At 57.5% G+C, this 14,532-nt stretch overlaps 1 protein-coding gene across 1 annotated transcript in view; it reads left to right on the forward strand.

Annotated features, from left to right (window-relative positions):
- LOC118697485 (DNA (cytosine-5)-methyltransferase 1-like) overlaps positions 1–14,458 on the forward strand; it is a 31,118-nt gene extending 16,660 nt beyond the window's left edge. The window contains exons 22-34 of the mRNA XM_036400144.2: positions 692–913; positions 2,186–2,378; positions 2,958–3,048; positions 3,626–3,757; positions 4,656–4,938; positions 5,740–5,881; positions 7,475–7,641; positions 9,013–9,190; positions 9,907–10,102; positions 10,849–11,012; positions 11,810–11,926; positions 12,643–12,733; positions 13,648–14,458. Coding sequence (XP_036256037.1) covers positions 692–913; positions 2,186–2,378; positions 2,958–3,048; positions 3,626–3,757; positions 4,656–4,938; positions 5,740–5,881; positions 7,475–7,641; positions 9,013–9,190; positions 9,907–10,102; positions 10,849–11,012; positions 11,810–11,926; positions 12,643–12,733; positions 13,648–13,703 — 2,032 coding nt within the window. The 3' untranslated portion in view covers positions 13,704–14,458. The remainder of the gene's footprint in view (positions 1–691; positions 914–2,185; positions 2,379–2,957; positions 3,049–3,625; positions 3,758–4,655; positions 4,939–5,739; positions 5,882–7,474; positions 7,642–9,012; positions 9,191–9,906; positions 10,103–10,848; positions 11,013–11,809; positions 11,927–12,642; positions 12,734–13,647) is intronic.
- Positions 14,459–14,532: the final 74 nt, after the last annotated feature.

Here is a 14,532-nt window from a genome sequence, read left to right on the forward strand (position 1 = left end):
GGGGTGAATTGGAATTTGGGAATTGCAGGGTCGGAGATTTAAAGTTGGGAGATCCCTCTGAAGACCCTGAGTTCCAAATTTTAACCCAGTTTTGGGGGGATAAATTGGAATTATGGAGTTAAGGCTCTAAAGCCTCCCCAAGATCTCTTAATTCCAAATTTTCACCCAACTTTTGACAAAAAATTTGGGGTCAAGGCTGGAAAACCCCTCCAAGAACCTTCAATTCCAGCTCTCCACCCAACTTTTGGTGAACAAACCCCTCCAAGACCCCCAGATTCCAACTCTCCACCCAACTTCTGGTGGACAAACCCAACTCAAGTCCATAAAACCCCTCCAAGAACCTTCAATTCCATCTCTCCACCCAACTTTTGGTGCACAAACCCAACTCAAGTCCATAAAACCCCTCCAAGACCCCCAAATTCCAACTTTTGGTGGACAAACCCCACTCAAGTCCATAAAACCCCTCCAAGATCCCCAAATTCCACCTCTCCACTCAACTTTTGGTGAACAAACCCAACTCAAGTCCATAAAACCCCTCCAAGGCCCCCAGATTCCAGCTCTCCACCCAACTTTTGGTGCACAAACCCAACTCAAGTCCATAAAACCCCTCCAAGACCCCCCTAACTCCACCCTCCACCGCCCCCACCTCCCCGTGCCGACATTTTGGGGCCGTTTCTCCCGATTTCGCCAGCGTGAAGCCGGCCAGCCCGGCCAAGAGGCCCAAGAAGGAGGCGGTGGACGAGGAGCTGCACCCCGAGCACTACCGCAAGTACTCGGAGTACATCAAGGGCAGCAACCTGGACGCGCCCGACCCGTTCCGCGTGGGCCGCATCAAGAGCATCTTCTGCAGCCTCCGCGGCAACGGCAAGCCCAACGAGGCCGACATCAAGCTCTGCATCTACAAGTTCTACAGGTGCCGAATCCGGGCGCTTCTGGGGCGTTTTGGGGAGGTTTGGAGTCGGCGGTGGAAGTCGATTTTGGTGGCTTGAAGTTTTGGAGGCTCTTGGTTGACTTCATGATTTGGACGGTCCTTGCTGGACCTTCCCAGTTGGAGGAGCTGTCCCAAAACCGGGAGGGTTGTCCCAGACTTGGTGAGGCTGGTTGGCCTCAAAATTGGGAATTTTGTCCCCAAATCCGTGAGGGTTTTTCCCAAAGTTGGGAAAGGTGGTCCCAGAGTTGATGAGGATTTGGGGTCGGTGGCACGAGCGGTGCTGGGAGTTGGGGTGGAAATCCACGGACTTGGGTGATCCTGGTGGGGCATCTTTGGATGTCTTGAGATGTCTTTGGACTTCTTCGGATTTTTTGGGGTATTTTTGGATATTTTGGGACTTTTTTGGCTGTCCTGGGATGTCTTGAGATGTCTTTAGAGTTCTCTTGGTGTCTTTGGATTTTTTTTTTGTGTATCTTTGGATATTTTGGAGCATTTTTGGCTGTCCTGGAGCATCTTGAGACATCTTTGGACATTTTTTGATGTCTTGAGATGTCTTTGGACTTCCTTGGATGTCTTTGAATACTTTTTGTATATCTTTGGATATTTTGGGGCATTTTTGGCTGTCCTGGGACACCTTGAGATGTCTTTGGATTTCTTCAGATTTTTTTGGGTATCTTTGGATATTCTGGGACATTTTTGGATGTCCTGGAACATCTTGAGATGTCTTTGGATTTCTTTGGATTTTTTGGGTATCTTTGGATATTTTGGGGCATTTTTGGATGTCCTGGGACATCTTGAGATGTGTTTGGATTTTTTGGGGTATCTTTGGATATTTTGGGACATTTTTGGATGTCCTGGAACATCTTGAGATGTCTTTGGATTTCTTTGGATTTTTTGGGTATCTTTCGATATTTTGGGGCATTTTTTGATGTCGTGGGACATCTTGAGATGTCTTTGGATTTTTTTGGGGTATCTTTGGATATTTTGGGACATTTTTGGCTGTCCTGGAACATCTCGATTCATCTTCGGATGTCGTGGGCGCTCTTTGAACATCTCAGAACATTTTTGGACATCTCTGGACACCTCCGCCTCCCTAAAAACCCCTTTTCCCTCAATCCACTCCCCATCCCACCTCCAACCTTCCCTCCACCCCACCCCAAACCCCCCTCTCCACACCCCAACCCCACCACGAGGAGCGCCCACCTCGGGGCTTTTCCCGCCCCATAACCCCGGCGTTCTTCTGGAAACTTCCAGGCCCGAGAACACCCACAAGTCCACCAAGGCGAGCTACCACGCCGACATCAACCTGCTCTACTGGAGCGACGAGGAGGCCACCGTGGAGTTCCGGGCGGTCCAGGGCCGCTGCTCCGTGGTCTACGGAGAGGACCTGACCGAGAGCATCCAGGACTACTCGGCCGGGGGCCTGGACCGCTTCTACTTCCTGGAGGTGAGGGACAGGAGAGGCCCCAGGGACGGAGGAGGGGACACCTGGGACGGAGCAAAATTCAGGGGTTCTGGTGTTCCGTGGTAGGGGGCTGGATTTGGAGCCGGTTCTGAGATTTTGGGGAGGCGAATCTTGGGTGCTAAACTGGGTTTTCAAGGGTCTGGATGAGTTCCTGGGGGTCTGGAGACGCCAGGGACGGAGCAAAATTTGGGGTGTGGGTGTTCCATGGTAGGGTTGGATTTGGAGCCGGTTCTGAGATTTTGGGGAGCGAATCTTGGGTACTAAACTGGGTTTTCAAGGGTCTGGATGAGTTCCTGGAGGTCTGGATGAGTTCCTGGAGGTCTGGAGACACCAGGGATGAAGTGAAATTGGAGTTCTTGGTGGTTTTTCATTGAAGGGTTGGATTTGGAGCCGGTTCTGAGATTTTGGGGAGGCAAATTTTGGGTGCTAAACTGGGTTTTCAAGGGTCTGGATGAGTTCCTGGAGGTCTGGATGAGTTCCTGGGGGTCTGGAGACGCCAGGGATGGAGCAAAATTTGGAGTTCTGGTGAAATTGGGATTTTTGTTTGTTTTTTTTTCCCAGGCTTACAACGCCAAAACCAAGAGCTTTGAGGATCCTCCCAACCATGCCCGGAGCTCCGGGAACAAAGGGAAGGGGAAGGGGAAAGGGAAAGGTGAGGCTGGAAAAGGGGTGGGAAATGGGTGGGAAATGGGTGGGAAAAGGGCAGAAAAAGGGGTGGAAAAGGGACAGAAAATGAGTAAAAAAGGGGCAGAAAATGGGCAAAAATAGGGCAGAAGAGAGGTGGGGAAGGGGCTGAATATGGGGCAGAAAATGGGTAAAAAGTGGCAGAAAAACGGGGTGGAAAAGAGGTGGGGTAGGGGCTGGAAAAGGGGCAGAAAATGGGTAAAAATGGGTAAAAAAGGGGCATTAAAATGGAGTGGAAAAGGGGTGGGAAAGAGGCAGAAAATGGGTGAAATTGGACAGAAAATGGGTAAAAAAAGGGCAGAAAATGGGATGGAAAAGAGGTGGGGAAGAGGCTGGGAAAGGGGCAGAAAATGGGTAAAAATGGGGCAGAAAATGGGTAAAAAAGGGACAGATAATGGGTAAAATGGGGCAGAAAATTGGTAAAAATTGGGCAGAAAATGGGTAAAAAAGCGGCAGAAGAGGGTCTGGGAGGCGATGGACTCCCAGAGGAAGATGAGAAGGAGGAAGAGCAGGCCCTGACCCGTCCCTGGCCGGGTTTTTGGCAGGGAAGGGCAAGGGGAGGGCGGTGAGCGTGGAGCAGAGCGAGCAGGAGCCGGCCAAGCTGCAGGTGCCCAAGCTGAGGACCCTGGACGTGTTCTCCGGCTGTGGAGGCCTCTCCGAGGGCTTCCACCAGGCAGGTGAGGTCCAGCTGGTGGAGCTGGGGCTTGGGAAGGCGTGGGAAGGGTCCCAGGGGTTGGCAAATCTGCTGGAGGTTCGCAGTGCCCGGCCTTGGGTGTTCCCACCTGGGTCTGGGCGTTCACACCCAACCGTGGTCATTGCCACCCAACCATGGACATTCCCACCCATTCCTGACCATTCCCACCCAACCGTGGTCATTGTGACCCAATTCTGACCATTGCCACCCAACCGTGGTCATTCCCATCCATTCCTGACCATTGCCACCCAACTGTGGTCATTGCCACCCAACCGTGGTCATTGCCACCCAACCGTGGTCATTGCCACCCATTCCTGACCATTCCCACCCAACCATGGTCATTCCTACCCAACCATGGACATTCCCACCCAACTCTGACCATTCCCATCCATTCCTGACCATTGCCACCCAACCGTGGTCATTCCCACCCAACCGTGGTCATTCCCATCCATTCCTGACCATTCCCACCCAACCGTGGTCATTGCGACCCAACCGTGGTCATTCCCACCCAACCGTGGTCATTCCCACCCAACCGTGGTCATTGCCACCCAACTCTGACCATTCCCACCCAACTGTGGTCATTCCCACCCATCCCTGACCATCACTGACCATTCCCAGTGCCCATCCCTGGCCTCCCTGACCATCCCTGACCATTCCTGACCATTCCCACCCATCCCTGACCATCCTTGACCACTCCCACCCAACTCTGACCATTCCCACCCATCCCTGACCATCCCTGACCATCCCTGACCATTCCCACCCATCCCTGACCATCCCTGACCATCCCTGACCATTCCCACCCATCCCTGACCATCCCTGACCATCCCTGACCGTTCCCACCCATCCCTGACCATCCTCACCCATCCCGGCCGTGCCCTCAGGTGTCTCGGAGACGCTCTGGGCCATCGAGATGTGGGAGCCGGCGGCGCAGGCGTTCCGGCTCAACAACCCCGGCACCACGGTGTTCACCGAGGACTGCAACGTGCTCCTCAAGCTGGTCATGGCCGGCGAGAAGACCAACTCCTTGGGCCAGAAGCTGCCCCAGAAGGGCGACGTGGAGATGCTCTGTGGTGGCCCCCCGTGCCAGGGCTTCAGCGGCATGAACCGCTTCAACTCCCGCACCTACTCCAAGTTCAAGAACTCCCTGGTGGTCTCCTTCCTCAGGTGGGTCTGCAGGGCGGTTCTGGGCAGGTGGGACCACATCTGGTGTCCCAAGGTGGGTTTGGAGGGGTTTTTGGGTGGTGGGACCACATCTGGTGTCCCAAGGTGGGTTTGGAGGGGTTTTTGGGCAGGTGGGACCACATCTGGTGTCCCCTCATGGGGTTGGAGGGGTTTTTGGGTGGTGGGACCACATCTGGTGTCCCACGGTGGGTGTGGAGAGGATTTTGGGAGGTGAGACCACATCTGGTGTTCCCTTGTGGCGTTGGAGGGGTTTTTGGGCAGGTGGGACCACATCTGGTGTCCCAAGGTGGGTTTGGAGGGGTTTCTGGGCAGGTGGAACTCCATCTGATGTCCCAAGGTGGGTGTGGAGGGGGTTTTTGGGTGGTGGGACCACATCTGGTGTCCCAAGGTGGGTTTGGAGGGGTTTTTGGGCAGGTGGGACCACATCTGGTGTCCCCTTGTGGGGTTGGAGGGGGTTGTTGGGCAGGTGGAACTCCATCTGATGTCCCCTTGTGGGGTTGGAGGGGTTTTTGGGAGGTGGGACCACATCTGGTGTCCCCTCATGGGGTTGGAGGGGATTTTTGGGTGGTGGGACCACAGTGTTGTACCCTTGTGGGGTTGGAAGGGATTTTGGGAGGTGAGACCCTGTCTGGTGTCCTCTGGTGGGTGTGGAGGGGGTTTTTGGGTGGTGGGACCCCATCTGGTGTCCCCTCATGGATGTGGATGGGATTTTTGGGGTGATGGAGGGGATTTTTGGGGTGAGACCCCGTCAGAAGTCCCTTGGCCACCCCTCTGTCCCCGCAGCTACTGCGATTATTACCGGCCGCGCTTCTTCCTGCTGGAGAACGTCCGGAATTTCGTGTCCTTCAAGAGGTCCATGGTGCTCAAGCTGACCCTGCGCTGCCTGGTGCGCATGGGCTACCAGTGCACCTTCGGGGTGCTCCAGGTAGGGTCTCCAGGGCTGCTTTTGGGGGAAAAAACCCCTTTTTTGGCAGCCTGAGGAACCTTGGTTGTGTTGCACCCTGGGGACGTTCCCAAAGGAGTTGGGATTGGCCGATTCCCAGTTGGGTCCTTCAAAGGGGGGATTGACCCCTTGGGTGGCTCTGGGGACATTCCCACCCCTGTCCCTCAGGAATTGTCCCCTCCAAAGGAGGAATTGTCCCCTTGGGTGGCTCTGGGGCCATTCCCACCCCTGTCCCTCAGGAATTGTCCCCTCCAAAGACCCCTCAGGTGGCTCTGGGGACACTGCCACCCCTGTCCCTCAGGAATTGTCCCCTCCCACAGCCCAGCTGACCCCTTGGGTGGCTCTGGGGACATTCCCACCCCTGTCCCTCAGGAACTGTCCCCTCCACAGGCAGACCCGTCCCCTGGGGTGGCCCTGGCTGTGTCCCCATGGTGACAATGGGGTTGTCCCCTCAGGCCGGGCAGTAGGGCGTGGCACAGACGTGGCGCCGTGCCATCGTCCCTTGGGGTGGCCCTGTTTCTGTGTCCCCATGGTGACAATGGGGTTGTCCCCTCAGGCCAGGCAGTGTCCCTGGGGTGGCCCTGGCTGTGTCCCCATGGTGACAGCACTGTCCCCTCAGACCGGGCAGTGTCCCTGGGGTGGCCATGGCTGTGTCCCCTCTCAGTGACACAGTTGTCCCCTCAGGCCGGGCAGTACGGCGTGGCGCAGACGCGGCGCCGTGCCATCGTCCCTTGGGGTGGCCCTGGCTCTGTGTCCCTTGGGGTGGCCCTGGCTGTGTCCCCATGGTGACAGCACTGTCCCCTCAGGCCGGGCAGTGTCCCTTGGGGTGGCCCTGTTTCTGTGTCCCCATGGTGACAATGGGGTGGCCCTGGCTGTGTCCCCATGGTGACAGCACTGTCCCCTCAGGCCGGGCAGTACGGCGTGGCGCAGACGCGGAGCCGTGCCATCGTCCCTTGGGATGGCCCCTCAGGCTCGGTGTCCCCATGGTGACAGCATTGTCCCCTTTGTCCCCTCAAGCCAGGCAGTACGGCGTGGCGCAGACGCGGCGCCGTGCCATCGTCCCTTGGGGTGGCCCCTCAGGCTTGGTGTCCCCATGGTGACAATGGGATGGCCCTGGCTCTGTCCCCATGGTGACAGCACTGTCCCCTCAGGCCGGGCAGTACGGCGTGGCGCAGACGCGGAGCCGTGCCATCGTCCCTTGGGGTGGCCCCTCAGGCTCGGTGTCCCCATGGTGACAGCATTGTCCCCTTTGTCCCCTCAGGCCGGGCAGTACGGCGTGGCGCAGACGCGGCGCCGTGCCATCGTCCCTTGGGGTGGCCCTGGCTCTGTGTCCCCATGGTGACAATGGGGTTGTCCCCTCAGGCCGGGCAGTGTCCCTGGGATGGCCCCTCAGGCTCGGTGTCCCCATGGTGGCAGCACTGTCCCCTTTGTCCCCTCAGGCCGGGCAGTACGGCGTGGCGCAGACACGGCGCCGTGCCATCGTCCCTTGGGGTGGCCCTGGCTCTGTGTCCCTTGGGATGGCCCTTCAGGCTCGGTGTCCCCATGGTGACAGCATTGTCCCCTTTGTCCCCTCAGGCCGGGCAGTACGGCGTGGCGCAGACGCGGCGCCGTGCCATCGTGCTGGCGGCGGCGCCGGGCGAGAAGCTGCCCATGTTCCCCGAGCCCCTGCACGTGTTCGCCCCCCGCGCCTGCCAGCTCAGCGTCGTGGTGGACGACAAGAAATTCGTCAGCAACATCACCCGGTGGGTGGGAGCCCGGGGACACCGGGAAACACCGGGAAACACCGGGAAACACCGGGAAACACCGGGAACCCGATGGGAATTCCGTTTTGGGAATTCGGCACTTGGGAACTGGGGATTCTGTGTTGGGAACTGGGGATTCTGAGTTGGGAATTGGGGATTCTGAGTTGGGAATTCGGCACTTTGGGATTCGATGTTGGGGATTTGGCACTTGGGAATTGGGAATTCTGAGTTGGGAATTCCGGTTTGGGAATTCGGCACTTGGGGATTCCAGTGTTGGGAATTTGGCACTTGGGGATTCTGTGCTGGGGATTTGGCACTTGGGAACTGGGGATTCTGTGCTGGGAATTGGGAATTCTGAGTTGGGAATTCCGGTGTTGGGAATTTGGCACTTGGGGATTCAATGTTGGGGATTTGGCACTTGGGGATTCTGTGTTGGGAACTGGGGATTCTGAGTTGGGGATTTGGCACTTTGGGATTCGATGTTGGGGATTTGGCACTTGGGAATTCTGAGTTGGGAATTCCAGTTTGGGAATTCGGCACTTTAGGATTTGATGTTGGGGATTTGGCACTTGGGGATTCTGTGTTGGGAACTGGGGATTCTGAGTTGGGGATTTGGCACTTTGGGATTCGATGTTGGGGATTTGGCACTTGGGAATTGGGGATTTTGAGTTGGGAACTGGGGATTCTGAGTTGGGAATTCCGGTTTGGGAATTTTGGTGTTGGGAATTCTGAGTTGGGAGTTCCAGGTTGGGAGCTCCAAGTTGGGAATTCCGAGCTGGGAATTTTGAGCTGGGAAATCTGCGTTGGGAGTTCTGAATTGGGAGCTCCAAGTCGGGAAATCCAAGTTGGGAATTCTGAGCTGGGAATTGTGAGCTGGGATATCCAAGCTGGGAGCTCCAGGTCAGGAATTCTGAGTTGGGAAATCCAAGTTGGGAGATCCAAGTTGGGGGTTCCGAGTTGGGAATTCCGAGTTGGGGGTTCCGAGTTGGGAATTCTGAGCTGGGAATTGTGAGCTGGGATATCCAAGTTGGGAGCTCCAGGTCAGGAATTCTGAGTTGGGAAATCCAAGCTGGGAATTCTGAGTTGGGGGTTCCAAGTTGGGAATTCTGAGTTGGGGGTTCCAAGTTGGGGGTTCCGAGTTGGGAATTCTGAGTTGGGAATTCCGAGTTGGGGGTTCCAAGTTGGGGGTTCCGAGTTGGGAATTCTGAGTTAGGAATTCCGAGTTGGGGGTTCCGAGTTGGGGGTTCCAAGTTGGGAATTCCGAGTTGGGGGTTCCGAGTTGGGAATTCCGAGTTGGGAATTCCGAGTTGGGGGTTCCAAGTTGGGGGTTCCAAGTTGGGGGTTCCAAGCCGGGGATTCCGTGCCCCCCAGGACGTACTCGGGCCCGTTCCGCACCATCACGGTGCGGGACACGATGTCGGACCTGCCGGAGATCCGGAACGGCGCCTCGGCGCTGGAGATCTCCTACAACGGCGAGCCCCAGTCGTGGTTCCAGCGCCAGATCCGCGGCTCCCAGTACCAGCCCATCCTCAGGGATCACATCTGCAAGGTGGGAACGGTGGGAATGGTGGGAACGGGATCCACCAGGTCCCGCCGGGTCCCGCCGGAGCGGCCCCGCGGCTTCCTGGGGTGGCCGTGCCCAAAATCGGGATGGGGGAACCGTGGGAACTGGTGGGAATGGTGCTGGGAATGGTGGAGGTGCTGGGAATGGTGGAGTTGATGGGAATGGTGGAGGTGCTGGGAATGGTGGAGGTGCTGGGAATGGTGGAATGGCGCCCAGCAATCACTGGTGGTGCCCAACATCCCCCAGTGATGCCCACTGTCCCCTGTTGGGGTCCAACATCCTCCATTGGTGTCCAACACCCCACAGTGGTGCCCAAGATCCCCCAACATCCCCTAATGATGCCCAACGTCTGCCATTGATGCCCAACGTCCCCCATTGATGCCCAATATCCACCAATGATGCCCAACATTCCCCACTGATGCCCACCATCCCCTAATGGTGCCCAACATCCCCCAATGGTGCCCAACGTCCCCCATTGATGCCCAACATCCCCTAATGGTGCCCAACATCCCTCATTGGTGCCCAACGTCCCCCATTGGTGCCCACCGTCACCCAATGATGCCCAACATCCCCCATTGATGCCCAACATCCCACAATGGTGCCCAACGTCCCCCATTGATGCCCACCGTCACCCAATGGTGCCCAACATCCCCCACTGGTGCCCAACGTCCCCTAATGGTGCCCAACGTCCCCCACGGCAGGACATGAGCGCGCTGGTGGCGGCGCGGATGCGGCACATCCCGCTGGCGCCCGGCTCCGACTGGCGGGACCTGCCCAACATCGAGGTGCGGCTCTCGGACGGCACCAGCACCAGGAAGCTGCGCTACACCCACCACGAGCGCAAGAACGGCCGCAGCAGCTCCGGCGCCCTGCGCGGCGTCTGCTCCTGCGCCGAAGGTGCGTGGTGGGACTCCGTAATCACGTCCTCACCTGGGCCGGAGGGGTCTTTTTCCCCAAATTTTGGGTTTTTTTGGTTGGTGGGGGTGACCGATGTCCAACCCTTGGTCATTGTCCCAGCCCTTGGGTGGGGCTGGTCATGGTGTCCAGTGGTCATCATTGGCCCAGCCCTTGGGTGGGGTTGGTGGGGATGACCAGTGGTCATTGTTGGCCCAGAATTTGGGTGGGCTTGGTGGTGGTGTCCAATGGCCGCCATGTCCCAACCCTTGATGGTGGCCCATGGTCATTGTCCCAACAGTTGGGTGGGGTTGGTGGTGGTGGTGTCCAGTGGTCATCATTGGCCCAGTGGTTGGGTTAGATGGTCTCCAGTGGCCACCATGTCCCAACCCTTGATGGTGGCCAACGATGGTTGTCCCAACAGTTGGGTGGGGTTGGTGGTGGTGTCCAATGTCCAACCCTTGAAGGTTCCCAGTGGTCATCGTTGTCCCAGCCCTTGGGTGGGGTTGGTGGTGGTGACCAATGGCTGCCATGTCCCAACCCTTGATGGTGGCCAATGGTCAATGGCCCAACAGTTGGGTGGGCTTGGTGGTGGTGTCCAGCGTCCAACCCTTGAAGGTTCCCAGTGGTCATCGCTGTCCCAGCCCTTGGGTGGGCTTGGTGGTGGTGTCCAGCGGCCGCCCCGTCCCAGCCCCTGCTGGTGGCCCGTGCTGGGTTGTCCCACGGTTGGGTTTCTCGGTGTCTCCCAGGGAAGCCGTGCGACCCGGCCGACCGGCAGTTCAACACGCTCATCCCGTGGTGCCTCCCGCACACCGGCAACCGCCACAACCACTGGGCCGGGCTCTACGGGCGCCTCGAGTGGGACGGCTTCTTCAGCACCACCGTCACCAACCCCGAGCCCATGGGCAAGCAGGTGGGGACACCGCGGGCACCACCGGCGGCGGGGCCTCGTGGGGGCGTCCGTGGTCACTGTGGGCCAAGACCTTGGGTGGGCTTGGTGGGGGTGTCCATGGTCATCGTTGGCCCAGTGGTTGGGTGTGATGGTCTCCAATGTCCACCACGTTGGATCTGATGGTCTGTGGTGGCCCCCACGTTGGGTGTGATGGTCTTTGGTGGCCCCCACGCTGGGTGTGACAGTGTCTGTTGTCCCCCATGTTGGATCTGATGTTCTCTGGTGGTCCCCACATTGGATCTGGTAGTCTGTGGTGGCCCCCACGTTGGGTGTGATGATCACCAATGTCCGCCATGTTGGTCTCTAGTAGCCACCATGTCCCAATGGTTGGGTTTGATGGTCACCAATGTCCCCCACGTTGGGTGTGATGTTCTCTGGTGCCCCCCACGCTGGGTGTGACGTTCTCTGGTGTCCCCCACGTTGGGTGTGACGTTCTCTGGTGTCCCCCACGTTGGGTGTGACGTTCTCTGGTGGTCCCCAGTTGGATCTGACGTTCTCTGGTGTCCCCCACGCTGGGTGTGACGTTCTCTGGTGGTCCCCAGTCGGATCTGACGTTCTCTGGTGTCCCCCACGTTGGGTGTGATGTTCTCTGGTGTCCCCCACGTTGGGTGTGACGTTCTCTGGTGGTCCCCAGTCGGATCTGACGTTCTCTGGTGCCCCCCACATTGGGTATGACGTTCTCTGGTGCCCCCCACGTTGGGTGTGACGTTCTCTGGTGGTCCCCAGTCGGATCTGACGTTCTCTGGTGTCCGTGGCAGGGCCGGGTGCTGCACCCCGAGCAGCACCGCGTGGTCAGCGTGCGGGAGTGCGCGCGCTCCCAGGGCTTCCCCGACACCTTCCGGCTCTTCGGCAACATCCTGGACAAGCACAGACAGGTGCGTGCCACCAGCTGCTGTCCCCGTGTCCCCATTGTCCCTTTGTCCCCTTGTCCTTTGTCCATTTTCTCTTTGTCCCTTTGTCCCCTTGTCCATTGTCCCACTGTTCTCTTGTCCCATTGTCCATTGTCCCTTTTTCCATTGTCCTTTTGTCCCACTGTCCCATTGTCCCTTGTCCCACTGTCCCACTGTCCATTGTCCCCCTTGTCCTCTTGTCCCCTTGTCCCTTTGTCCCTGCAGTGTCTCCACCCCCATGTCCTCTTGTCTCACTGTCCTCTTGTCCATTGTCCCTTTGTCCCATTGTCCCTTTGTCCCTTTGTCCCTCTCATCCCTTTGTCTCTTTGTCCCCTTGTCCCTTTAGCGCCTTGTCCATTGTCCCACTGTCCTCTTGTCCCATTGTCCATTGTCCCTTTGTTCCACTGTCCCATTGTCCCCTTGTCCCACTGTCCCTTGTCCCACTGTCCATTGTCCCCATTGTCCATTGTCCCTTTGTCCCATCATCCTTTTGTCCCCTGTCCCTCTGTCCCCCTGTCCCCCATCCCATGTCCCTGTCCCTCTGTCCCCTGTCCGTCTGTCCCTTATCCCCCTGTCCCTGTGTCCCCTGTCCCACTGTCCGTCTGTCCCCAGGTGGGTAACGCGGTGCCCCTGCCCTGTCCCCCTGTCTGTCCCCTGTCCCTCTGTCCCTGTCCCATGCCTGTCTGTCCGTCTGTCCCCAGGTTGGTAACGCGGTGCCCCCTCCCCTGGCCAAGGCCATCGGGCTGGAGATCAAGGCCTGCGTTGTGGCCAAGCTGCGCCAGGACACGGCCGGTGAGTGACCCCCATGGTGTCCCCATGGTGTCCCCAAGGTGTCCCCGTGGTGTCCCCACAGTGTCCCCAAAGTGTCCCCATGCTGTCCCCACAGTATGCCCAAGGTGTCCCCAAGGTGTCCCCATGGTGTCCCCAAGGTGTCCCCATGGTGTCCCCTCCCTGTCCCCCTCCCTGTCCCCTCCCTGTCACCGCCCCCGTTACCCCACAGTCCCTGCAGTGTCCCCACAGTGACCCCGTGGTGTCACCATTCCATGTCCCCTCTGTCCCCTCCCTGTCACCGCCCCATTATCCCACAGGTCCCCACGGTGTCCCCATGGTGTCCCCACCCTGTCACGCCCCGTTGTCTCACAGGTGCTCACGGTGTCCCCTCCCTGTCACTATGCCAGCTCCCTGCAGGGCCCTTCCCTGTCCCCACTGTCCCCTCCCTGTCCCCATTGTCCCCTCACTGTCCCCATTGTCCCACAGGTCCCTTGGCTGTCCCCATTGTCCCCTCACTGTCCCCACTGTCGCCTCACTGTCCCTATTGTCCCGCAGGTCCCCATTGTCCCCATTGTCCCCTCACTGTCCCACTGTCCCACAGGTCCCCACTGTCCCCTCACTGTCCCATTGTCCCGCAGGTCCCCTCCCTGTCCCCACTGTCCCCTCACTCTCCCCACTGTCCCCTCACTGTCCCCATTGTCCCCTCCCTGTCCCCACTGTCCCCATTGTCCCGCAGGTCCCCATTGTCCCCCCATTGTCCCCATTGTCCCCTCACTGTCCCATTGTCCCGCAGGTCCCCATTGTCCCCTCACTGTCCCCATTGTCCCCATTGTCCCCTCACTGTCCCATTGTCCCGCAGGTCCCCATTGTCCCCATTGTCCCCTCACTGTCCCTCACTGTCCCCATTGTCCCCTCACTGTCCCATTGTCCCGCAGGTCCCCTGGCTGCCGCTGCCGCTGTCCCGGTCCCGTCCCCGTCCGGCGCCGCCTGAGCCGGGAGCGGAGCCTGGGGGGGAGGGGGAGGGGCGGGGGGGGCCGGGCTCACCCGGGGCTGCGGCGCCTCAGCCTCGCCTTTAATTGGCCTTTTCTGCCTTTTTTAAATTTTATTTTCCTTTTTATTCCTCTTTCTTTCTTTTTCTTCCTCTTTTTTCCCCCTTTTTCTTCTTTTTTTCCCCTGTTTTTTTGGGTTTTATTTCTCTTTTTTTTTCTTTTTTTCCCTTTTTCTTCTTTTATTTCCCCCTTTTTTTTCCTTTTCCTTCTTTTATTTCACTTTCCCCCCTTTTTTAATTTTTCCCCCTTTTTTTCTCCCTTTTTTCAGCTTTTCCTTCTTTATTTTTCTATTTTTTTCTCAATTTTCCCCCTTCTTTATATCCCTTCCTTTTCCACCCCTTTTTACTCTTTTAAACCCTTATTTTCCCTTTCATTTTTCAATTTCCCCCTCCTTTCCCTCGGTTTTTTTCCTTTCTCTGCATTTTTTCTGTCTTTTCTCCATCTTTTCAAAGCCTTTTTTATTTCCCCACTTTGCCTTTTGTTTATTTTATAATTTTTTTTTAATTCCCCTCCCTCCACGCTCTCTGTGCTGCTCCAACCTCCCTTCAGGGCCCGGCCCCTCTCCCCCGTTTTTATCGCATTGTACCCAACCCCCCGCGGCCGCTTTGTACAAGGTGCCACTCGATACTTTATGTAGTTTTTATATGTTGTAATATTTCTTCAAATAAATCGCGCCTATAAGTTATAAACAATTAAAAACAAATTCTCTGCGCCGCGCTACGAGTAGGCCGCCATCCCCATGGCGGCGTTGCTTAGCAACCGCTTCCCGCC

Source organism: Molothrus ater, chromosome 36 (genome assembly GCF_012460135.2).
Source record: "Molothrus ater isolate BHLD 08-10-18 breed brown headed cowbird chromosome 36, BPBGC_Mater_1.1, whole genome shotgun sequence".
NCBI classification, from domain to species: domain Eukaryota; kingdom Metazoa; phylum Chordata; class Aves; order Passeriformes; family Icteridae; genus Molothrus; species Molothrus ater.